Source organism: Scyliorhinus canicula, chromosome 12, assembly GCF_902713615.1.
Source record: "Scyliorhinus canicula chromosome 12, sScyCan1.1, whole genome shotgun sequence".
NCBI lineage: Eukaryota > Metazoa > Chordata > Chondrichthyes > Carcharhiniformes > Scyliorhinidae > Scyliorhinus > Scyliorhinus canicula.
In genome coordinates this window covers 122,821,793-122,848,756 of record NC_052157.1, presented here as the reverse complement: position 1 = coordinate 122,848,756, position 26,964 = coordinate 122,821,793, and the positions used below count along the sequence as shown (strand labels likewise).

At 49.6% G+C, this 26,964-nt stretch overlaps 1 protein-coding gene across 1 annotated transcript in view; it reads left to right on the top strand.

Annotated features, from left to right (window-relative positions):
* LOC119974325 (myeloperoxidase-like) overlaps positions 1-20,491 on the top strand; it is a 41,263-nt gene extending 20,772 nt beyond the window's left edge. The window contains exons 4-5 of the mRNA XM_038813096.1: positions 10,678-10,810; positions 20,320-20,491. Coding sequence (XP_038669024.1) covers positions 10,678-10,810; positions 20,320-20,491 — 305 coding nt within the window. The remainder of the gene's footprint in view (positions 1-10,677; positions 10,811-20,319) is intronic.
* Positions 20,492-26,964: the final 6,473 nt, after the last annotated feature.

The window sequence follows — 26,964 nt, the reverse complement described above, 5'->3', positions numbered from 1 at the left end:
CATCCAACCCCGCCAGGGCAAATATATGATTGTCACAAATCAGCACCCACAGGGATCTGCCTTCCATTCTAAAATGCTGCCAGCACTGGTTCCACACCCCAATGCTGATACCATCAATGGGCTTGTGAAATATCTGGCCGGCAAGAATGGAAGGGGTGCCAGAAAAGTGCCCACAAACTGATCCATTTACACGAGGGCACTGCCATCGCCCCCATACTAACCGCTCCTCCACTGCCCATTTCCTAACCATTGCAATGTTTGCTGCCCAGTAACAGTTTTGCAAGTTCGACAACGCTAAACCATCCAACCACCCTCCCGCCGATCCCTCTCCAAGAACACCCTCCTAGCCCGCGGAGCCTTACCTGCCCACAAGAACCTCAGAATCAACCCATTAACCTTTCTCAAAAAGGGCACACAGATCAGGAGGTTCTGAAACACAAACAAAAACTTCAGCAACACCACCATCTTTACCATCTGGACCTGACGGGCCCATGACAATGGCAGCATATTCCACCTTTTAAAGTCCGACTTCATTCCCTCCACCAACCACGCCAAGTTCAACTGGGCCCAACTCCATGCCACCTGTATTCCGAGATAACAAATCTTGCCCCTACCAGTGAAAGCGGCAGCCTCCTCAAATGCCTCCCCTGTCCCCGGGCATTAATTGGGAATATCTCACTTTTTCCCATAGAACATAGAACAGTACAGCACAGAACAGGCCCTTCGGCCCGCGATGTTGCGCCGAGAAAATGATCACCCTACTCAAACCCACGTATCCACCCTATACCCGTAACCCAACAACCCCCCCCCCCCCCCCCCTTAACCTTACTTTTTAGGACACTACGGGCAATTTAGCATGCCCAATCCACCTAACCCGCACATCTTTGGACTGTGGGAGGAAACCGGAGCACCCAGAGGAAACCCACGCACACAGGGGGAGGACGTGCAGACTCCGCATAGACAGTGACCCAGCCGGGAATCAAACCTGGGACCCTGGAGCTGTGAAGCATTTATGCTAACCACCATGCTACCGTGCTTATACCCCGAAAAGAGGCTAAACCTCCCCAAATTTCCCATGACCCTGTCGAAGCTTCCAACCAGGTCCGAAATATACAGCAGGAGATCATCCGCATACAAAGAAACTCGGTGCTCCACCCCACCCCCTCACATTAAATACCCCTCCACCCCCTCGAGACCCTAAGTGCCATTGCCAGCAACTCAATCGCCAGAACAGAGAGCAGCGGGGAGAGCCGACACCCCTGCCTCGTCCCCCAATGCAGCCCAAAATATTCCGAGCTAACCTTGTTAGTCTGACCACTCACCTTAGGCTTTGTCTAGAACAGCCGAACCCAGTCCACAAACGCCTGCCCAAAACCAAACCACTCCAGCACCTCGAATAAGTGCGCCCACTCAACTCGATTTAACGCTTTCTCCGCATCCATCGCCACAACCACTTCAACTTCTTGGCCCTCCAAGGGCATGATAATTGCTTTCAGTAACCTCCAGACATTCGTCGAGAACTGTTGCCCCTTCACAAGTACCTGCTGGTCCTCACCTTTAACCCCTGTCACACAATCCTTTCATCCGGGTCACCAGTAACTTCGCCAACAGCTTTGTATCTTCAATCAAGCGTGAAATTGGGCGGTACTACCTACACTGCCCTAGGTCCTTGTCTTTCTTCATAATGAGCGATATTGAGGCCTGAGACAGCCTGGGGGAGCTCGACCCTCTCCATCGACTCGTAATACATCTCGACTAATAGAGGCCCCAGCTCCGACCCAAACTTCTTATATAACTCGGCTGGAAACCCATCTCGACCCAGAACCTTCCCCATCCGCATCGACCCCACGCAATCCATTCCCTCCTTCAGCCCCCAGTCCCTGCTCCTTCTCCTCCGCCACCCTCGGGAACTTGAGCCCATCCAAAAACCGCCTCATGCCCTCATCCCCCACCAGAGGCTCCGAGCTATACGATCCCTGGTAAAAAACGTCAAATACCACATCAAATACCTCCTCCAGCTCCATTACCATCATACTCCCGTCAGCTTTCTACCCATATTTATATACTGCCCCTTTGGCCCTGCGCAGTTGCCTGACTGCCTTTCCCATGAATACAAGTCCAAACTCCATCTGGAGGTTCTATCTCTACTTCAACAGCACCTCCACGGGTGTCATCCAGTATCTCCAGTCAACCCTCAGAATGGATTCCATAAACTCGCAGTCTGCTCCACCCTCTCTTTGTGCACCCGGATCAAGATAACCCCCACCCCCACCCTTATTCAATAAGCGCATTTACTTCAGCGCCATTTTCCCCGGCGGCTTTTCAAAAATGCCGGTTATGATTCCAGGCACCTCATTGGCGGGCCGCATAAAAACCTTTGTCGGGCCGCATGCGGCCCGCGGGCCGTAGTTTGCCCACCCCTAAGTTAGGGGGTCTCTTGAGGGTCCATTTAGCCAGGGGTCTCTGGAGGAGGGGTTCCTTTAGTAAAGGGGTTTCTATGGAGAATCTCCCTATTTAAGGGGTCCCTATGGGGGTCTCCCTATTTAGAGGGTCCCTACAGGGAACAGGTTGTGTCACCCCATTCGCAGGGAAAAGGGGGGGGGGGGGGCACAAAGAATATCCAGGAGTGGGGTTCTGCTTTGCGATGCGGGGGGGGGGGTGGGGAAGGGCGGCAGGGTCTGGTGCTGATTTGTGGTGCGGATGTTGGCGGTGGGGGGGGGGGGGGGGGGGGGGGGGGGGGGTGGATAGCTGTGGGATGTTGCTATCTAGTCGTCTGCTTAAAGTGACAGCCCGACAGCGTGATTCCCTCAGGAATCCCTTGTATTACTCATAATGGGTAAATTTGAATGGCTTTGTGATCAGTGCTAATCAGTAGCAATTCTCCTCCACCAGGAGAATATTGGGCGGGATTTTACGTTGCCCGATGCCGATATCATAATCGGCGATTGAGCGGATAATGGGCTCCAACGTCCAAATCGGGGCCGGCGCCAGTTTGAAGCCGGTCAGTGATGCTTCGCCCCCTCCTAAATGGTGTCATCGAGTTGTGCGTCGCGCGCTGTTGCAATGGCAATGGTGCATCATCGCCATGCCCTCCCGTGATGCTCCGCCCCCAGTGGGCCGCATTCCCAACTGCGCAGGACATGTGATCTCAGTGGTCGGGAACCCGGTGTGGCAGCTGCGGACTATGTCCAGCACCGCCATGCTTGGCCAGGATCCGTGCCGTTGGCCAAGGGGGCTTCCGCTGAAAGGAATGGTGGGGGGTGGCCATGGGGTGGTCTGTGTGGCCGCAAATGGCAGGTTGGGTCCGGGCACGGACGGCGCCATGTTTTACGGCATGACTGCTGCAGGTCATCGCCATGCGCATGCGCGGCCAGTGGCCCAGCCATTCTCTGGCATTTTTGGCACGGGACCTGGGTGTTTCACCCGGCACCACTGCTAGCCCCTCACCAGTCCCGGAATCGGTGAGGGTTTGGCACCGATTTTTGTGTCGGAAAATGCCTGCTAATTCTCGGTTTGAGCCAGCACTTAGCCACTGCAATGGAGAATCCAACCCATTGTCTTTCAAACAGAGAATCCCGGCTATTGTCTTTTCCAGTTCTCCATAAGGCCATAAGACATAGAAGCAGTATTAGGCCACTCGGCCCATCGGGTCCGCTCATCCCCATCCTCCTGCCTTCTCCCCATAACCCCTGATCACCTTATTAATCAAGAACCTAGCTATCTCTGTCTTGACACTCAGTGATTTGGCCTCCAAGGCCTTCTGCGGCAAAGGTTTCCACAGATTCACCACCCTCTGGCTGAAGAAATTCCTCCTCATCTCTATTTTCAAGGATCATCTCTTTAGTCTGAGATTGTCCTCTACTTCTAGTTTTTCCTACAAGTGGAAACATCATCTCTACGCCCACTCTTTCCAGGTCGCGCTGTATCCTATTAGTTTCAATAAGATCCGCCCTTATCCTTCTAAACTCCAACGAGTACAGACCCAGAGTCCTCAAACGTTCCTCATATGACAAGCTCTTCATTCCAGGGATCATTCTTATGAACCTCACCTGAACCCTTTCCAAGGCCAGTACATCCTTCCTTAGCTATGGGGCCCAAAACTGCTCAGAATACTCCAAATGTGGCCTTATAAAGCCTCAGAAGTATATAACTGGTCTTGTATTCTAGACCTCTCAACATGAATGCTGACACTGCATTTGCCTTCCTCACTGCCGACTGAACCTGCACGTTAACCTTAAGAGAATCATGAAGAAGGACTCATAAATCCATTTGTGCTTCTGATATCCTAAGCATTTCCCGATTTAGAAAATAGTCTCTGCCTCCATTCCTCCTTCCAAAGTGCATAAATGCACACTTTTCCACATTTTATTCCATCTGCCACTTCTTCACCCACTCTCCGAGTGTGTCCAAGGTCTTCTGCAGCCTCCGTGCTTCCTCAATACTACCTGTTCCTTTACAGACCTTTGTATCATCTGCAAACTTAGCAACAGTGCCTTCAGTTCTTTCTTCAAGATCATTAATGTATATTGTGGAAAGTTATGGTTCTAGCACAGACCCCTGAGGCACACCACTAGTCACTGGCTGCCATCCTGAAAAAGACCACTTATCCCTACTCTCTGCATTCTGCCAGTCAGCCAAACCTCTATCCATGCCGGGATCTTACCCTTAGCACCATGGGATCTTTATTTATTTCACAGTCTCCTCTGCGGCACCTTGACAAAGGCCTTCTGGAAATCTAAAGAAATCACGTCCACTGGTTCTCCTTTGTCTAACTTCCTTGTCAAACAACTCTAACAGATTTGTCAAACATGACCTCCCTTTGACAAAGCCGTGCTGACTCAGTCCTATTTTATCCTGCACTTCCAAGTATTCTGCGATCGCATCTTTAATAATGGACTCTAAAATCTTACCAATGACTGAAGTCAGGCTAACCGGCCTATAATTTCCCGTCTTCTGCCTCCCTCCCTTCTTAAACAGTGGTGTTACATTTGCCACTTTCCAGTCCTCTGGGACCCTTCCTGCCTCCAGTGATTCCTGAAATATCACCATCAATGGCTCGACAATCTCCTCAGCTATCTCTTTTAGAACCCTGAGGTGTAGTCCATCCGGTCTAGGTGATTTATCCACCTTCAGACTTTTCAGTTCCCTCAGAGCCTTCTCCTTAATGATGGTCACTACACTCACCTCTGCCCTCTGATTCTCCTGGAGCTCTGGCATCCCACTGGTGTTTTCCACCGTGATGGAAAATAACTATTCAGTTCCTCTGTCATTTCTTTGTTTCCTATTATTACTTCTCCAGCCACATTTTCCAATGGTCCAATGTCTATTTTTGCCTCTCTCTTACTTTTATATATTGAAAAAAACTCTTCCAATCTTCTTTTATTTTACTAGCTAGCTTGCACTCATATTTCACTTTCTCCCCCCCCCTTATTGTTCTTTTAGTTGTCCTCTACTCGTTTTTAAAGCCTTCCCAATCCTTTGGCTTCCCACTAATCCTCGCCACTTTGTATGCTTTTTCTTTTGCTTTTATGCTGTCCTTGACTTCTCTCATCAGCCATGGATGCCTTGTCTTCCCCTTCGCATGTTTCCTCCTCCTGCGGATGAATTTCTGCTGTGCCTCCCGAATAACCTCCCAAAACACCTGCCATTGCTGATCCACTGTCTTCCCTGCTAGGCCCCCTTTCCAATCAACTCTGGCCATCTCCTCCCTCATGTCTTTGTAGTTAACCTTATTTAACTGTAACACCATTACATCTGATTCCGGCTTTTTCCTCTCAAACTGCAGGGTAAATTCTATCATATTGTGGTCACTGCTCCCTAAATGTTCCTTCACCTTAAGTTCCCTAATCAAGTCTGCTTCATTACACAGTCTGCCTCCGGTCATGCAGACTCCCTCTGTTTCCCCACTCTTTGTCCATCTCTGCATCCAGGACATTCAACTACTATTCGCAAGTATCACGATCGTATCTAAAGCAACTTCATCTGCCAGCATTAGTAATAATTAGATTGACAGAAGGCATGGGTGAAAAATGGAAGTCCATTAAAATCTGAAAAGAAAATGGGTTGACCTTAAGTCTTACAACACTTTTCTGTGTGGGTTGCATTTTCAGTTCAGGCCTCAAACTCAACGGCCTAATTTCTCAGTCAGGAATTCAGAAAGGGCTGTGGTGGTAAGTCACCTGCAAACCTTCTGGAGTAGCCAAGGAAGTGCAATGCACAATCAGAGGGCTCACTACCTTGTCTGGTCAGCAGCCGCGTCAAGAGAGGTGGGCACTGCTTTGACAGGCAGGGTAGAGTTATTCAAAACACTAAATCCCGCGTATGCAGACAGTTGCCAAGTTTCAGTGTGGAGAAGGATCCCCTCGATAGATATAGCTTCTGATTCTCTCTCAGTCATCACCAAATCCCATTGGGTCTAATAATATTCTTTATTATTGTCATAAGTAGGATTACATTAATACTGCAATAAAGTTACTGTGAAAATCCCCTCATTGCCACACTACAGTGCCTCTTCGGGTATGCAGAGGGAGAATTTAGAATGTCCAATTCACCTAACAAGCATGTCTTTCGGGACTTGTGGGAGAAAACCGGAGCACCCGGAGGAAGCCCATGCAGTCACGGGGAGAATGTGCAGACTCTGCACAGACAGTGACCCGGGTCTCGAACCTGGGTCCATGGCACTGTGAAGCAGAAGTGATAACCACTGTGCCACCCATGATGAGCGGATGGAGGTGACATCGATCACATCTCTCAGTCTGCCACCAGGAGGCTGTGCCCAGTTCAGTTCCACGACCTGGCCTCAGTAGTCCACCATCGATAAGATCCCGAGGCACCATGATATTTTCTCCAATTAATTGATCCAATCATGAACTTTAATGGTTACCTGCAGCTGCCACATTGACTGTGGCAAGATCAGACCTCTGGCAAGATCAGTCAGAGGCAGGAACACATAGTAGTAATAATAATAATCTTTATTGTCACAAGTAGCCATGCTTCAACACTGCATTGAAGTTACTGTGAAAACCCCAGTCGCCACATTCCGGCGCCTATTCGGGTACACAGAGGGAGAATTCAGAATGTCCAATTCACCTAACAAGCACGTCTTTTGGGCCTTGTGGGAGGAAACCGGAGTACCCGCAGGAAACCAAGCAGACACGGAGAACATACAGACTCTGCACAGACAGTGACACAAGCCGGGAATTGAACCTGGGATCCTGGCACTAACCACTGTGCTGCCGTGCCGCAGGTAGATGACCCAACTTGCAGCTGATTTTACTTTTGTCTGATCCTCCATCCTTATCCACACCCCTGGGAAAAAGAAAAATCGATCCCATGCAAAGATTTGGAAATGTCCCCACCAAATTATACGCTTTATCATTATTTTCAAAGGTAGTATTGTTGCTGCAATTTTAAAAATTACCAGAAAACCGTGCCAACTTTAAGCATTTTCCACTTATTACCATCCCAGACCAGATCCCAACAGAAACCCCAATATTTTGACCGGAATTCTCAGGTTGTCGAAGTTCACATTTCCTGCTCCCAGCACCCCCACCAATTGGTTTGGTGGTGGCGTGGGGTGGTTTCAATGGGAAATCCCTTTGACAAGCGGCGTGAACACAGAATTCCACGGCCAGCGAACGGGGCATGACCGAGGAACACAGGGCTAGGGAACCAGAGAATCCTGCCCTTTATTTAATTTGTAAGGCTGTGAGGAAATGATACTTCCCTCCAGCAATGATTCTACGGACAAATAGGGATATGGTATATGAAAACAAACTTTATTAATAAAACAGGATTCAAATAACTTGAACATCTTTCAAGAAATTAGCTTACAATTGCCCTTAAACAATACTACAATGACAATGAAACACTAACTCCTAACTGTTATCTTTCATCACCACTCAAGCAAAACCCATCTCAGGTCAAAATCCACGTTTAATTAGTTAGCCAAACCAAGAATACTTGCTGTAAAGTGATGTCTTGGAAAAAGCACTTTGAGAGGGAGATCCTTCTGCAACCAACTTGTAGATTTGTACCGTGTCAAGCTACAACTTTTTAAAATTTAGAGTACCCAATTCTTTTTTTCCAATTAAGGGGCAATTTAGCATGGCCAATCCACCTACCCTGCACATCTTTGGGTTGTGGGGGCGAAACCCACATCAGACATGGGGAGAATGTGCAAACTCCACATGGATAGTGACCCAGGGCCGGGATCGAACCCTGATCCTAAACAGTGCTAACCACTGCGCTACCTTGCTGCTCTTGTCAAACTCCTATTTAACCTGCCAGCCTCTTCAGAAATTGCTGTTCTGTTCACAGGAAAAATCTTTTTAACTAAACTGCTTTGAGAGAAGCGCTGGTCTGTCCACAGTCAAATCTTTAACTGAACTGAACACCTGACTGCTTCAGTCACTGGCTCCTCCCATTAACTACATGGGATACACACAGTGAGCTGGCTTCTCCGATTTTGCGGATAAGTGCTGACGTTGGCGTGGGAACTGTGGCGTTTTACGATGCCAAAATCATCGACAAACCCTTACCGATCCTGGGACTGGTGAAGGGCTAGCAGCTATGCCGGGTAAAACCCCCGATTCCCCCACGGCAAAAACAGCCAGAGTTTGGCTGGGTCCGTGCCCGCGCATGGCGACGATACCCCCCCCCCCCCCCCCCCCCCCACTTTCCGATTTTGTTTCACATAGTGTCAGAAGATCTGGAGAGAAACCTGGTTGTTTTTTTGGGAAGGGACACACCGGCTTTCAGTCAGAAGCTGACACGCTCAGACTTTGAATGTTTTCTGATGAGAACCAATAACTTTACAAACTTTGTTATGAACTAACTGCATTAAACAAACACCACACAAATTCAATACATTTCACAAATATTTTTGTAAAATGCAAATAAAGGCATCATCACAGAATACAAAAACAGGAATTTGATGGCTGGCATTTATGGTCTCCAGCTATTGAGTGCTCCTTACCTGTGCTATCCTGTGAAGTATACCTCCACTCAACCTCCTGCAGTGGCATCAGTGGAGCTGATGATACTGGACAACTGCCAGTTTCTCATTGGCAGTAGTTCACCAAAGTAGGACCTCGTAGTTCTCAAGACAGAAGGACCCCCTCAGCTCAATTAATGGCCAGTTAGCCATTAAATGGCTGTGGGCTGATGTGGGGGGTGGGGGTGGAATCTCCCCAGCCATTTTAATCCAGGGGTTGGGGACTACGGTGCCCCATTAAATCCAGCACAATGTTTCACATCCATGAGCCTTCATGATGTCGCCACATAGGAAAAAGAAGAAATTTGCAATTCCTATAAGCAACCTTTAATGCTGATAAGTTTCTGAATCAGGCACTTTTTTATCTCCCTCCCATGAGATTAGGAGGGTAGCACTAATGAATAATTTCAGGCATTGGAACACATCAGTTCAGGCCTCTGCCGCCAATCATCAGTTATGGGCAGAATGCATCACTTATGACTGATAAAACAATAATCTCAATACCTTTTGAGGATCAAACATAACGAACATAACAGACCGCAAGAAACTTCAGAGAGTTGTGAACACAGTCCAGTCCATCACACGAACCTGCCCCCCATCCATTGACTCTATCTGCACCTTTCCCTTGGGAAAGCGGGCAGCATAATCAAAAACCCCTCCCACCTGGCTTACTCACTCTTACAATTTCTTCCATCGTCTGAGTACACGAACAAACAGACTCAAAAACAGCTTCTTCCCCGTTGTTACCAGACTCCTAAACGATCCTCTTATGGACTGACCTGATTAACACTACACCCTGTATGCTTCACCCAATGCCGGTGCTTTGTAGTTACATTATGTATCTTGTGTTGCCATATTATGTATTTTCTTTTCTTTTATTTTCATGTACTTAATGATCTGTTGATCTGCTTGCAGAAACATACTTTTCACTGTATCTTGGTACACGTGACAATAAACAAATCCAACTATACCCTGCTGAATGGGGAGATCAACCTGACAAAGGAATCTCACATAGTTGTCCACGAGAATGCAGTTTATGCTCCTCCAATGAACACACACTTCTTAACAAATATTCAGACAGCTGTTATATCAGCAAAAGGCTATGTCCCTTAAGATGCAGAAAATAAGCATGAGCTGATTCCTACAGCTGGCAGAACTAACTCAGAACTCATGCTCAATCTCCCAGTTTTAACCTGGCAGAACATGGGTGAAGGTTTCATTGAGTTCTGAGATAACCTGCTCCCCACTATGTGAGCAAAGCACAACCTCGAATAACAATAATAATCACTTATTGCCACAAGTATCCTTCAATGAAATTACTGCGAAAAGTCCCAAGTCTTCCAGTGCCTGTTTGGGGAGACCAGTACGGGAATTGAACCCGCGTTGCTGGCATTGTTCTGCATTACAAGTCAGCTATTTAGCCCACTGTGCTAAACCAGCCCCTCCTTTGGTATAAAAGCAAATTACTGCAGATGCTGGAGTCTGACACACAAGCACAGAAAATGCTGGAAAATCGCGGGTCTGACAGCATCTGTGAAGAGAGAATAAAGCTAATTTTTCAAGTCTGGATGACCCTTCATTAAAGCTGTATTGGTATACTTGGTATGCCTGTATTGGTATACTTGGAGCATCCGGTAAGTTGGATATTTCTGTGATAATAGTTTTATGTGTGTACCCCACAGATATCATAACAAGCAATGATCTCAACCATATCTTCCAAAGTACAGGCTGTTCATCCCTAACTAGGCTTCCAGACTGCCCCAAAGATCCTGTCTCTGATCTCTATCGGACAATTAATGGTCAGTGCAATAACAGGTAAGAACTGAAGGAGCCAACACAAATTGTCTATTATATCATGTAGTCATATTTAGTTAACTGTGAGCTGCTCCCAGCACTTGTTAGCTTCTTGAAACAGGTATTTATCATGGAGCTTGGATCATTCTCATTAAAGACTCCCTTGGAGGCTTAAGGGTTAAATGTGACTTCTTTTGGAGAATAAAGACTTACAAAACAGAGAAAAGAATTGGGCTTCTCCCTACTGCACGATCAAATATGCTACCCACAATTACTGTTAAATATCGGATTTTCTGCCTCTCCAGCTGCATGTTGCTCGGTAGCACCATTGCTGGCAGTGTGATTCTCCATTCCCACCCCTAGTCAATGAGATTTCCCATTGTAGCTACCCCACGCTGCCAGGAACCCACAGGTGAGGGTGCATTGCCGAAAGAATGGCGAACACTTGGATTGTGGATGAGATGCATTAACACTGGAAGTGGGAATTTGCATTTATCTAATACCTTATACATTCTCAGGATTGCTCAAAGTTCTTCACAGTCAATGACGTGTCTTAGAAGCACGGTCACAGTTGTAATGTAAACATGATGTGGAGATGCCGGCGTTGGACTGGGGTGAGCACAGTAAGAAGTCTTACAACACCAGGTTAAAGTCCAACAGGTTTGTTTCAAACACGAGCTTTCGGAGCACGAGCTTTCGGAGGCGAGACATCACTGAAACGACTACACGATGACATCAATAAGTTCCATCCCACCATCAAACTCACCATGGACTATTCTCCAAATTCAGTTCCATTCTTGGACACACTCGTCTCCATCAAGGACGGTCACCTCAGCACCTCGCTTTACCACAAGCCCACAGATAATCTCACGATGCTCCACTTCTCCAGCTTTCACCCGAAACACATTAAAGAAGCCATCCCCTATGGACAAGCCCTCCGTATACACAGGATCTGCTCAGACAAGGAGGAGCGCAACAGACACCTACAGATGCTGAAAGATGCCCTCGTACGAACGGGATATGGCGCTCGACTCATTGATCGACAGTTCCACCGCGCCACAGCAAAAAACCGCACCGACCTCCTCAGAAGACAAACACGGGACACCACTGACAGAGTACCCTTCGTCGTCCAGTACTTTCCTGGGGCGGAGAAACTACGACATCTTCTTCGCAGCCTCCAACACATCATCAGCGAGGATGGACATCTTGCCAAGGTCATCCCCACACCCCCACTACTGGCCTTCAAACAACCGCGCAACCTCAAACAAACCATTGTTTGCAGCAAATTACCCAGCCTTCAGAACAGCAACCACAACACCACAAAACCCTGCCAGGGTAATCTCTGCAAGACATGCCAGATCATCGACATGGACACCACCATTACACGTGGAAACACCACCCACCAGGTACGCGGCGCATACTCGTGCGACTCGACCAATGTAGTCTACCTCATACGCTGCAGGAAAGGATGTCCCGAAGCGTGGTACATTGGCGAGACCATGCAGACACTGCGACAACGAATAAACGGGCATCGTGCGACTATCAACAGGCAGGACTGTTCCCTTCCAGTTGGGGAACACTTCAGCAGTCAAGGACATTCAGCCTCTGATCTCCGGGTCAGCATTCTACAAGGAGGCCTTCAGGAGACGCGACAACGCAAAATTGCTGAGCAAAAACTTATAGCTAAGTTCCGCACGCATGAATGCGGACTCAACCGGGATCTGGGATTCATGTCGCATTACATTCGGCCCCCACCAACAAGTATGGACTTGCAGAGGCCTACTGACTGAACTGGCTTGGGACAATTCACACCTCTTTAACCTGGAGTTACCTCTCTCTCTGCATCTTTGATGATTTGATTGCCTGCAGGTGCTCGCATTCCGGGGCATCTCTGACTGTGTCTATATAAACATTTCTGGAACAAGCCTTTCCATTCACCTGAAGAAGGAGCTGTGCTCCGAAAGCTCGTGTTTGAAACAAACCTGTTGGACTTTAACCTGGTGTTGTAAGACTTCTTACTGTAATGTAAACAGACATTACAACTTTCACACAGTAATGTCCCAAAAAACGGTTTTAGTATGCTCCATGACAATGTAACTTCTGCATGGGTGGTATTAATTTTTAATTTAATCAGCTTTCAAACATATATTGAACTTTGGCAGAGACACTGACTTAAGGGCCGGGATTCTCTGAAATCCCAGCCAAGTGTTGATGCCGGCGGCAAAACCGGCGAGAGCGACTCCGGCGTCAACGGGCTTCCAGGCCCAGGCATTCACCCCTTACTAGGGGGCTAGTACGGCGCCGGAGTGGTGGCCGCTGATCCAGCACTTGAAAGCCGGCGCGCCACAGCCGGCGCGGGTCCACATATGCGCGCCAGGGCCGGTGCGGGTCCGCATATGCGCGCCAGGGCCGGTGCGGGTCCACATATGCGCGCCAGGGCCGGTGCGGGTCCGCATATGCGCGCCAGGGCCGGTGCGGGTCCGTGCATGCACGCCAAAGCCGGCGTGGGTCTGTGCATGCGCGTGGGTTGCTGTCTCTGCGCTAGCCCCCGGGCAATATGATGGAGCCCCAGAGGGTCCCGGCGCAGAGGAACATAGGCCCCGCCACGGAATTAGCCCGCCCGCCGAATGGTAGCCCACGATCGCGGGCCTGGCCACCGTGGAGGCCCCCCCCGGAGTCGGATCCCTCTACCCCCCCACCACGACGGCCCCCGCGGCCAGAACTCCGAGGTCCCACCGAGTAGGACCATGCGTAACCCACGCCGGCGGGATTCAGCTGAACTCGGCGGGCACTCGGTCTGTCGATGAGCGGAGAATTGCCAGGGGTGGCCGCTTTCAGTGGTCCCCGACCGGCGCGTGGCACGATTCTCACCGCCCCCCCCCCCCCCGGTCGATTCTCCGACCCAGCGAAGGATTGGATAAACCCGGCCAAGATGTCAGCCACAAGTCATGGGATGTCTGGTACTATCAGTTGACCAATTATCACGAAGGTTCCAATGTGGAATGATATTAAGATATCCTCAGATACACTCATGGAATTTCATACCTGCTGATGTCTCGAGCTGGTTCAAAATGATTTACCAAAATTGTATTTGACCCCAAATTTGCATTTCTATAAGACTACCTCTCAAGATGAGAAAGAAAGTTTACCAGGACAAATCTATATGGAAATATGTTTTTCTATCTTATCAAGATGAATAGTGAATCATTCAGAAGCTAATAGTTGTGATATCATAGGCCATGAAACAATAACCACCAATCTATTCAGAACAACGGTTAAGCAAATGATTCCAGAAGCCATTATGGGAGAGTGGTCATATCACAGTGAGACACCCTCAATTATGACGCGAGAGCGAGGTCGGTAATCAAAAGGCTTTAATATACAGAGAACAGGACAGCATTCGAGAGAAGTGTGCTCGCCACATGGAGCCTTATCCTATATACCGTTTCCTGGGGGCGTAGCCAGAGGCGGAGTCCCCCAGGGTTCCAAGCATCTTAAAGGGGCAAGGTATTAAAGGTCAGGTACCGTTTACGGCAATTATTAATACCGTTCATCACATTCACCCCCTGTTTAAAAAAAACACATAGTCCGTCGGGGTGAAGTGTTTTAAGTTATAAGTTCAGTCTTTGTGGCGGTCTGATCGTCCGTGTTGACCTTCGCTCCTCCGGTGGTGGCGCCGTGGATGCGGTCGGTTCTGATGGTGGTCTATCTGGGAGCACGGTTGACTGAGCCTTTGCCCGCCTTGGGGGGGGGGGGGGGGGTATCAGGGGTGATTAGAGTGGTCGGTGCCGGCTGGGGGGCAGGGGGCGCTATGGGGGGGCGCTGTCGGAGTCGATGGTCGGTGCGGGGCGGGGGCATCTGTAGAAGGGGGGGGTCGGTGGGGAAAACGTCGAGGTCGGTGGGAGAGCCAGTGGGTGCCAGGTCTCGCAGGGAGACAGCATCCTGCCTGCCGTCGGAGTGCTCGACGTAGGCATATTGAGGGTTTGCGTGCAGCAGGTGGACCCTCTTGACTATTGGATCCGTTTTATGGCTCCTCACGTGCCTCCGGAGTAGGACTGGACCCGGAGTTGTCAGCCTGAGTGGAAGCGAGACCCCAGAGGTGGACTTCCTGGGGAAGACAAACAAACGATTGTGAGGGTCTCGTTCGTGGCCGTACAGAGGAGCGACCTAATGGAATGTAGGGCATCGGGTAGGACCTCCTGCCAGCGGGCAATTGGGAGACTCCTTGACCGTAGGGCCAGAAGGACAGCCTTCCAAACTGTCGCGCTCTCCCTCTCCACTTGCCCGTTTCCCCGCGGGTTATAGCTCGTCGTTCTGCTCGAGGCGATGCCTTTGCTGAGCAGGTACCGACGCAGCTCATCGCTCACGAACAATGTATCGCGGTCGCTGTGGATATAAGTGGGGAAACCAAACAGTGTGAAGATGCTGCGCAGTGCCTTGATCACGGAGGCCGAGGTCATATCGGGGCAGGGGACAGCAAAAGGGAAGCGGGAGAATTCGTCGATGATGGTGAGGAAATAGATGTTGCGGTTGGTGGACGGGAGGGGCCCTTTGAAGTCCACGCTTAGTCGCTCAAAGGGCCCAGAGGCCTTTATCAGGCAGGCCCTGTCTGGTCGATAGAATTGCGGTTTGCACTCCGTACAGATCTGGCATGCCTTAGTCATGGTCTTGACCTCCCCTGTGGAGTAGGGTAGGTTGCGGGACTTGATGAAGTGGGCAAGCCAGGTGACCCCAGGGTAGCAGAGGTCATCGTGGATGGATCTCAGGCGGTCCAATTGCGCATTAGTGCACGTGCCGCGGGACAGGGCATCTGGGGACTTGTTTAGCTTCCCCGGGCGATATTTAATATCGTACGTATAGATGGAGAGCTCTGTTCTCCACCTCAGAATTTTGTCATTCTTTATTTTGCCCCGTTGTGCGTTATCGAACATAAAGGCGACCGACCGTTGGTCGGTGAAGAGGGTGAACCTCCTACCGGCTAGGTAGTGCCTCTAGTGCCGCACGGCCTCCACTATGGCTTGTGCCTCCTTCTCGACTGCAGAGTGCCGAATTTCCGAGGCGTTGAGGGTTCGGAAGAAGAACGCTACTGGTCTGCCTGCCTGGTTGAGGGTAGCAGCCAGGGCAACGTCTGATGCGTCGCTTTCTACTTGGAAGGGAATGGCTTCGTTCACCGCGTGCATGGCGGCCTTGATACAGTTGAAAGCCGACTGGGCCTCATCCGTCAGGGGAAAAACCGTGGTCTTAATGAGTGGCCGGGCTTTGTCCGCATATCTGGGGACCCACTGGGCGTAATAGGAGAAAAGCCCCAAGCACCGTTTGAGTGCCTTGAGGCTACGGGGGAGGGGGAATTCCTTAAGGGGACGCATGCGGTCGGGGTCTGGGCCTAGGACCCCGTTTTCCACGACGTAGCCGAGGATGGCGAGCCGGGTTGTGTGGAACACGCATTTCTCTTTGTTGTACGTGAGGTTGAGGGCCCGGGCAGTCTGGAGGAACTTCCTCAGGTTTGCGTCGTGGTCCTGCTGGTCATGGCCGCAGGTGGTGACGTTGTCCAAGTACGGGAAGGTAGCCCGTAAGCCGTACTGGTCCACCATTTGATCCATCGCCGTCTGGAAAACGAAGACTCCGTTTGTAACACCAAACGGGACCCTGAGGAAGTGAAACAGCCGACCGGCTGCTTCAAAAGCCGTGTAGGGGCGGTCCTCTGAGCAGATAGGGAGTTGATGATAGGCCAATTTTAGGTCAATCGTGGAGAATACCCGATACTGGGTGATGTGAGTCACCATTTCAGCTATGCGGGGAAGTGGGTAAGCATCGAGTTGTGTAAAGTGGTTTATGGTCTGGCTATAATCCACTACCATTCGTTGCTTTTCCCCGGAGCGGACTACCAATATTTGAGCCCTCCAAGGGCTGTTGCTGGCCTCTATGACCCTTTTAGTAGCCGCTGAACCTCTGACTTGATGAAAGTCATGTCTTGGGCACTGTATCGCCGACTCCTAGTGGCGATGGGCTTACAGTCGGGAGTGAGGTTCGCAAAGAGGCGGGGTGGCGCAACTTTGAGTGTCGCCAGGCTGCATACTGTGAGTGGGGGCAGGGGTCTGCCGAACTTCAGTGTCAGGCTCCGGTGGCTGCACTGAAAGTCCAGGCCGAGCAGCAGGGGGGCGCAGAGTTGAGGAAAGATGTAAAGTTTAAAACTGGTGTATTCGGCGCCTTGAATTGCGAGGTCAGCGACACAATACTCCGTGATTTGAACCAAATGGGACCCTGAGGCGAGGGCGATAGTTTGGGAGATGGGGTGGGTGCGCAGGGAGCAGCGCCTTACCGTGTCTAGATGGATAAAGCTCTCCGTGCTCCCGGAGTCGAATAGGCAGGGAGTGTCGTGGCCGTTGACTTGAACCCGCATCATTGAATTTCGCAGGTGTTTCGGCCGTGATTGATCGAGTGTGATCGCTCCTAGTTGCGGGCCGTCAGAGTCGAACTCACAAAATGGCCGCCCGGAGTCACAAGGTGGCTGCCGCCGCCGGTCGAACGTGTCGGGTTTCGAAGATGGCCGCCGCCAAGATGGCCACTCCCATGACTCGCACGAGGTTGATGACGCGTCGGAAGTGGGCGTGCTCGGCCGCAGCACGGCTGCTTTGCGGGGTCTGTGAGAGCGGGAGCTTGATTTCTGGGCCTGGTGAGGGTTTTGTTTGTGGTCTTTGGGCCCAGCCAGGCAGACTTTAGCGAAGTGCCCTTTCTTCCCGCAGTCGTTGCAGATCGCGGAGCGGGCCGGGCAACGCTGACGTGGGTGCTGGCCTTTGGCACAGAAATAGCATGGGGAACCCCCGGAGTGAGCGGATCGCCACGCGGCACAGGCCTGTAGCATGGCCGAGTCTGGAGGGGATCGAGAAGGGTTCGCAAGGTCTGCGGAGTACGTACGAGGTTATGGTGGCCGTTTCTAGAGAAGAGGCGAGCATTACCGTGCCCTGGAGACCCTTTGCCCCGTCTTCTAGGAGCCGCTGCCGGATGTACGAGGACCTGATACCGGACACAAGGGCGTCGCGAATATGCAAGTTCCTGTTGTCTTCTGCCGTCACTGCTTTGTGGTCGCAGTTCCTCGCGAGCACATTGAGTCTTTCCACGAACTCGTCCAGCATTTCCCCGGAACGCTGGCTGCAGGTTGAGAGCAGATGTCTGGCGTGGTCCTCGTTAGTAGGTTTTATGAAGCGTTTCTTTAGTATTTCGACCGCCGCATCATAGGTGGTAGCGTTTTCGATCACGGCGGAGAATCGGTGACCCACCCGGCCATGGAGTAAGCGTAGCTTGCGAGTGCTGTCTATATCAGTCGTTGAGGAGTCCAGGTAGTCCTCGAAACACCGGAGCCAATATTTAAACATTTCCGGGGCTTCTGGCAACCTGGCGTCCAGGTTGAGTTTCTCCGGTTTTAGAGCGCTGTCCATCTTGATGTGTCTGTAGATTAAATTGAGGCACCCTCAATTACGACGCGATAGCAAGGTCGGTAATCAAAAGGCTTTAATATACAGAGAACAGGACAGCATTCGAGAGAAGTGTGCTCGCCACATGGAGCCTTATCCTATATACCGTTTCCTGGGGGCGTAGCCAGAGGCGGAGTCCCCCAGGGTTCCAAGCCTCTTAAAGGGGCAAGGTATTAAAGGTCAGGTACCGTTTACGGCAGTTATTAATACCATTCATCACACACAGAATACAGACTTCATTGTCACAATTGACTAGTCAAGGAAGGGTTAGGTAGCACTTCAGGCAAATGGTTGCCTCTTGTGGCAGATGAGGCACAACTGATTTGAGTGAAGCCTGCAATTAACATGACAAGCACATTCCTAGAGGGCACCCTCATTCTCCCAGGCCATAGGGGCTGCAGACTTGACAAGCCTTCCATCAGTCACAGCCATCCACCTGAACAATAATTCCTGACATTCAAACTACCCTGACAAGTGCATTTGAACTTCCATTCAGCTTAACCCCTTTGTCCTCACAGTGCTGCCTGAGTGTACGGATTAACTCACTCTGCAGTCATTCTATCCCCAGTGAAAGGGTCTTCAGGCCTCATGATACAGAGATGCATCCCATTCCTGAGTCCCCAACTCCGTCCTTGCAGCCTGGCATCTCCAGGAACCTCACCTGAGAACCTCACAGTGACCCCCCCCCACAGTACTAAATGTCTGTTTTCACCTCCTCCTTCCCACTTCCCGGCTCTCACTATGGAAGGACAATCCCTCAGCAGAAATTTGAGCACAAGCCCAGCAAAGAGGGCAGAGGAAGCAATGCCAACCTTCAAACCCCTTTAAAGCAAGGGTCACCCCAACATGAAGGGTAGGTAAGGTCAGCAAGTGACCCCTTCCCCGAGTTTGCGATACTGAAACCCACCACTGGCTCCAGGTTGAATTGCATGTGTCCCCCGTATCCTCCCCGGTGCCCGCTGGACCTTTAACACCCTGGAGAGCGATGGCTGCCTGAGTGTTCACTGCAGACACACCCTTCAGAGGTGAGATTGCCAGGTTCACGTTTATGTAAAATTGTAAATGGCGCCATCATGATGTCACACCAGTGGCCACTGGATATTCATTGAGACGGGAAGTCCCGGAGTGAGTGCTCGCTAACGATACGCTAATATATTAATCCGAGGTTACTGAGCTCCCGCAGGGTTTATCGCTTTGCTCCACTGGCAAAGAAATTGAAAATCTGGAATTATGATCTCGCCGGAGAGATTCGCTTTTTCCAATTCTCTGCAGATTTTGAGGCGCGTCACTAGTCTTGCGCACGGCTAGTGCGGGCTCAAAATCGTTGCCTTCAGCTCTGAACTAATGTTGGTAAATGTAAAGTATTTTCCCCTTTTAAAAAATGTTTCTAAGTTACTGATTTCAGGTACAAAGGCAGCGAAGACATTGGGTGGAGTTTTCCGGCCGTTATCGCCAGAGAGATCTTCCAGTCGCATCGACGGTGCCCCCCCCACAAACCTCCCCCCCCCCAACCGTACGTTCCACATTGGCAGGAGGGTGTGAACACTGGGAAAGCCTGTTGACAGTGGCAGGGCTAGAAGATCCCACCACTGGCTATTTGCAGGCCACCTCCACTGAAGAAAAACATTTCAGGGGGATGGGGTCAAAAGTGGGGACATGGAAATGCCTCCCTTTATAGGAATTATGGTCGCTCGATTTTAGTAAGGAGAACAGTGACTCAGGCTCTGTTTACTTTGGTTGTCTGGTCTATTTATATTGTAACATCTTGTCCTCAATGGGCTTCTTGGAAACAATCTCTGTGTTCTGTAAACTTTGTAAAGAAATATGGAAGACAAAGGTTTTATTGTTTTAGGCCAAATGAATATTGCGCAATTTGCATGACGTTCAAACTTAAAATAACACGCTCATTCTTCATACCTAATTTTAAAAAATAGTTTTCGATTAATCATAGGTGACATGAATGTACAGATATTTGCTTTCCTTCCAGATTGCCCATCGAACTGCAATGATGAAATTCGGTGTTCAAAATAAAATGTAGATTTTTTTCCATGCATTCAGGATCAGCCCTTTACTTGGAGCATCTGATATCCCATTAAAACGATGGCTCAGAGCTGAGTATGAGGATGGATTTTCACTGGCAAGGGGCTCAAGCGGCAAGTGCTATTCAGGATATCCCCTGCCACTGGTAATTATTATCTGCATAAGTAAAATCATTGAAGATCCTGATTGATTGATCCTACAACCCTAAGTAACTTGTCAAATCCTGGCTGATTTGGAGGTGGGGGGGAGGTGAAATAACACACGTAAACACTTCAGGGTAGAATTTCCTTGGTGGCTACCTACGAATCCACTATAATTCCAGTAATATCTCCAGAGAGATGGATTTTATTGAGGAGGCTCGGACTTAGGGCCGGGTCAGACTCATCAGGATGTCTTAAGCGGCCCCACATGGGGCCAAGGCACCAAGCTACCACCCTGGCAAACACTTTGTATCCTGTGCTGAGGAGGAAGACCGGGTGCCCTTTCTGAAGTGGAGATCACCCCTCTTATGCAGCAGAGCAATAGCTGCCTTGCACCTCAAGAGGGGCATCTTCCATTTCACTGTACTCTCCCCCAGGACGTCTGTTCAGTCATTTCCCAGAATGTCCCAGACTGCTCAGAAGAACTCCACAGTTAGCCCGTCCAGCCCTGAGAATTAGCCCCTGGAGAGGCTGATGAGGACACAGGTCAGCTCCCCCAGATTGAAAGGGGCATTTAAGCAGGACCTTCCACAAAATTCCACGAGCATCATCGATAGGTGGATCCAGAGATAATCAAGGAGAGTAATAGACTTGAGTCTTGCCATTCCCTCCAGAGACCAGGGTTCCATTGTTGGCCAGCAGCATATGGGGCTGTTGACGAACCCCCTGCCTTCTTTGCAGCAAGTAGAAGAAGGAGGAACCACAATCCAGGTCCTTGAGGAACTGGATCCACAACTTCACAAGCTCAGGACCCAATAAGTTTCAGGTCCCTCGCGCGCTCTTCTGCACTTTGTACACTGACTGCAGGGTCAGATCCTCACCTGGCTGATCAAGGCGTGACTCCAGGTCAAACACCTGCTTCTCCAACTCCTCGATCTTGGATTTTTACCTCTTCATCAACCCCTTTGCATACTTCTGACAGTGGACACAGATGTGGGTCTTGCCCAAATCCCACCATAACCTCAAAGAGGGGAAGCCTCCCCTCTTCCTTCTCCAGCCAGCTAAGAAAGCATGGAATGAGTCCAAGAACTGCTCATCCTCCAGTACCAGATTATTAAAGTGCCAGTACATAGACTCCATCCAAGTGCTGAACAGACCGGATTCTGCCCACACCAGATGGTGGTTTTACTGGAGGCTCTTTATCCCTATTTGTAAGCTCTGTGTGCTCCACAACTTGTCAAAAGCTTTTATTATTACTGGCTGAGGATTCTTCAATGCATTAGGATTACTTCAGCAGAAAGTTGAGGACTTCCTCTGAAATTTCTACCTAGACCTGATGTGCTTCAATAATTAACAAAATTTCTCCTCTTGGAAAAGCAATTTTGCATCAGGTTTGGCACTTGCATGAGTCCAAACTGGTCTGGTAAGGCAGATTTTTGAACCATAAACTTTAAATGTGTGCATGGCTTTAAATGAAAGATTGTGCTGCCGTACCCTTTTTCTCAACAAGGTTTCCTGTGCTTGTCAGTTTTGGCAGGCTTGCGTAATAATACAGTTTTCCATGGCTGCGTTGTAAACTTGGAGCAGGCGACACCTTGGATCAATGTTTCTGTGCCTTCCCCACTGTATCTAAGTATTTTTGGGTTCTGAAACCATTGACTCCCAGCTTTTGTTGGATCCTTTAATTGCCAATTATTTTTTAATTTAATTTTTTTCATTTGGAGCGAGTTCAGCCAGTACGTGGCTCTACTAGGATGCTCGCTAAGTGTCTTAAAGCAGCAATTCTGACTGCTGTTGAGTTAAAAGTTCTTTTAAAGCTCCTTCTGTCCAAGAACTTAAGTTTCTTTACCTCAGCCCTGCTAGGTCCCCTGACTCTGCAATCTTTAAGTATTGAAGCTGGACTTACATGAGACCTAATGGCATCCTTTGCTCCTGCACAATGGCATTCTACTTCTGCCTTCAGCTAGTAAACCTGCTCTGGAACCTTTGTCTGAAGAGTCATGATAAATAATTGCTTCTCAGATTGAAGGAACGTTTGCCGTGGAGTTCCCTCAGTTGGGACCTTTGCTCTTCCTGATACATATTAATGACCTAGACTGTGAGTGTCCAGGGTATGATTTCAAAAGTTGTGAATGATACGAAGATTGGAAGCCTCGTCAGCTGTAATGAGGACAGTCTTGTACTGCAAAAGAACGTAGGCATATTGGTGGATTGGGCAGACAAGTGGCAGGTGAAGTTCAATGCAGAGAAATATGAGGTGATTCATTTTGGCAGGAAGGATATGGAAAATAAAGGGAGAAACTCTTAAGCAGGTGCCGGAACAGAAGGATCTCAGTGTATATGTACATAAGTCATTGTAAGTGCAGGACATGTTGAGCGAGCAGTTAATAATGTTCTTAATATCCTAGGTTTTATTAATAGTGGCATTGAGTACAAGAGTACAAGAGTAAGGAGGCAATATTGAACTTGTATATAACACCAGTTAGACCTCATCTGGAGCACTGCATCTAGTTCTGGTCGCTGTACTTGAGGAAGAATGTGACTGAATTGGAAAGAGTAAAGGGAGAGTCACAAGAATGATTCCAGGGATAAAGAACTGGAACTATGTTGGTAGATTTGAGAAGTGGGTTCTGTTTTCCTTGGAAAAAAGAAGGCTGAGAGGAGATTTGATAGAAGTATTCAAGGGCCTGAGTGGAATGGACTATAAATAGTGGGAAACTGTTTCCTCGCACAGGAACATCAAAATCTAGAGGGCACAGACTGTAAATAATGGGCAAAAGGTGTAAAAATGATGTGGGGGGAGTTTATTTCACCCAGAGTGTGACTGGAGCCTGGAATGAGCTTCCTGATAGAATGGTGGAGGCAGGTTTGCTGGAGGCATTCAAAAGGAAACCAGATTGCTATCTGAAAAGAAAGATGCGTAAGGTCCCGGGGATAAATCAGGGAGTTGGGATTAGGTAGAGTCCTTTTTCAGAGAGCAGATTTGATAGGCCGGATGGTCCCTTTCTGCACTATGCGCCGGTATTCCTCTTTTAAACCTTCATTTTTGATGTTTTTTATCAGGTTGGTTTGCTGCTTTTTCAATCTTACATGTTTTAAATTTCTTCTCCAGCTTCTGTGGGGCTCTGGATTTTCTGACAGCTCACCATGTTGTAAGAGGCAACATGGAACATAATCAATTCCAATGAGAAAGGGTGCTGGATTCACCGGGTCCGAGATTACCACTCTGGAGGCTGGTAAACTGCAGCCGCACATACACACTTCACTCCGCATACACACCACCCCAGCGAACAAGATGGCAGCAAGGGTTGCAGCACCGCGTCTCACAGACACAAAGTTGGAGACCCTCCTGGACATGGTGGAGGACGGGTGATTGCCGCTGCACCCCGGCCCGGGCAGGAGGCTTCCAGCCGTTCCCCTTCGCCATGCCTGGGTGCAGGTGGCAGAGGCGGTGAGTGCCACCAGAAACACCGTCCGGACCTGCCAGCAGTGTGGGAAAAAACTGCACAACCTCCTCAGGGCAGCTAGTGTGAGTAGGCAACACTGTTCCCCCGGGACTAACCCGCATCCCTCAAACCCGAACCCCACCCCCCCACCCGGAGGGGCGGCTGAACCCTAACCCTGCACCACATGCCGACACCCATACCGGTGCCATGGCCAGGTGCCCTGACCACTGATGCCACCAGCTACCCATCCCTAAGCTGCATGTCTTGGGATGTCCAACATTGTGTCTTTTCTGTTCCACTCTGCCCCAGGAGAAGGCCGCTCATAACCACTGGGAGTGGAGAAAATTGGAGGGGGACCACCAGATCTGCAGCCTCTCACTGTGGCAGAGCAGAGGGCCCTGGACATCGCCGGCCCGGGTGAAAGAGAGGTTGCCGGGGTGGAGTGTGGCCACAGGAAGTAAAACCCTGCTGAGTTGCGGTTCTCCATGCCACATATGTCAACCTCCTCCTCCCCAAACACCACTAATGTGATACTGATGTGTCAAACTCAGTCCCCCAACCCCCGACAGCCCGCTTTATCTACTTCCCAAAATCCACAAAAAGGACTGTCCCGGCAGGCCCATTGTGTCAGCATGCTTCTGCCCCACCGAACTTATTTCCTCTTATCTTGACACCATCCTCACTCCTCTGGTCCATTCCCTCCCCACCTACATCCGGGATTCCTCTGATGCCCTGCGTCATATTGACAGCTTCCAGTTCGCGGGCCCTAACTGCATTCTATTCGCCATGGATGTGCAATCCCTCTACACCTCCATCCCACACCAGGATGGCCGGAGAGCCCTTTGCTTCTTTCTCGAAAAGAGACCCGGACAATTCCCATCCACTACCACTCTCCTCCGCCTGGCTGAACTCGTTCTATGTCTCAACTACTTCTCCTTTAACTCATCTCACTTTCTCCAAATCAAAGGTGTAGCAATGGGTACCCGCATGGGTCCTAGCTACGCTTGCCTTTTTATGGGGTATGTGGAACATTCCTTGTTCCAGGCCTATCCGGGCCCCCTGCCACAACTCCTTTACCGATACATTGATGACTATTTTGGTGCAGCGTCATGCTCTCGCCTGGGCCTGGAAAAATTCATCAACTTAGCTTCCAGTTTCCACCCCTCCATCACTTTCACCTGGACAATCTCAGACACTTCCCTTCCTTTCCTTGATCTTTCTGTCTCCATTTCCGGCAATAGACTATCCACTAATATCCACTACAAGCCCACTGACTCCCACAGCTATCTAGACTACAGCTCTTCACACCCTACGCCCTGTAAGGGCTCCATCGCTTTCTCTCAACTCCTTCGCCTCCATCTCATTTGTTCCGACGATGCCACTTTCCAAAATGGTGCTTCGAAAATGTGTTCCTCCTTCCTCGACCGTGATTTCCCACCTATAGTTGTGGACAGGGCCCTCAACAGTGTGCGGTCCATCTCCCGCGCCACTACCCTCGCCCCCTCCACTCCCTCCCAGAACAAGGATAGAGCCCCCCTCGTTCTCACATTTCATCCCAGCAGCCTCCGTATGCAAAGCATAATCCTCCGCCATTTTCGCCAACTCCAGCGTGTTGCCACCACCAAACACATCTTCCCTTCACTCCCTCTGTCAGCATTCTGCAGAGACCGTTTCCTCCGAGACAATCTAGTCCACTCCTCCACCATACCAGCACCTCTCCCATCACCCATGGCACCTTCCCATACAATCGCAGAAGGTGTAACACCTGCCCCTTTACCTCTTCTATGCTTAACATTCCAGGCCCAAAACACTCATTCCAGGTTAAGCAGCGTTTCACTTGCACCTCTTCCAATTTGGTCTATTGCATTCGCTGTTCCCAATGTGGTCTCCTCTATATCGGAGAGACCAAACGCAGACTGGGTGATCGCTTTGCTGAGCATCTTCGGACTGTGCGCATTCAGGACCCTGACCTTCCTGTTGTTTGCCATTTTAACAAAAGACCCTTCTCCCATGCCCACATGTCTGTTCTTGGCCTGCTGCAATGTTCCAGTGAAGCGCAACGCAAACTGGAGGAACAACATCTCATCTTCCGGTTAGGCCTTCCGGCCTGAACATCGAATTCAACAACTTCAGATGATCAGCCCCACCTCGACCCATTTGTTTTCATTTCATTTTAACTGTCTTTTACCATTTCTTTCTTTCTTAATAAACATTTATTTCCCCCCCCAATCTTATCCATCTTTCCTGCACCTTTCCCCTCTTTGCTTCCCCCTTCCCCTCCCCCCACATCTACAGTTCATCCTCTGATGTTAGTTTCCCTGCTGTTTGACCTTTCACATCTTTTGTCCTCTCTGGGAATTGCCATTAATACTCTTTCCCCTTGGTATCTGTGGCCATTAGCACCCAGTTTCCCTTGGTTTCTGCGGGTATGACTCATCTTTCATTCTCACTCCACAGTATAAATATTTCCCACTTTCTCTGTCTGTTAGCTTTGACAAAGAGTCATCGGACTCGAAACATTAGCTCTTTTCTCTCCCTATAGATGCTGCCAGACTTCCTGAGATTTTCCAGCATTTTCCTTTTCATTTCAGATTCCAGCATCCGCGGTAATTTGCTTTTAACCACTGATGTGTTATCTGTGCTGGTCTAACATCGACCGCAACTGGATGCAGTAAAACGAAAAACAGGCTTCCGACACAGGAGATGGTCCAACACTGTTTTATTGAACCTGTTAATTGCTGTAAATAATCTGCTGTGGGTTGACACTCTATTAACCTAACTGATAACCTACTGGCTTGACCAGACTAGCTCTCTATCACATGGTGATGAAGGTCATTGGCCTGTGCACTGCGACTATCTCCCTGGCCATGTCCTGTGTGAGAGAGAGAGTCTTAATGTCCTGTGGGCTTTATAGTGGTGGTGTCCTGTCTGGTGATTGGTTGTTCTGTGTTGTGTGTGTTCATTGGTTATCCTGTGTGTCAATCACTGCCTGTCCGCATCTCATGATATACATGAGTGGATATTATGACAACCACCTCGACACCACCCCTATCCCCGCACCACCCTCACCCCCACAC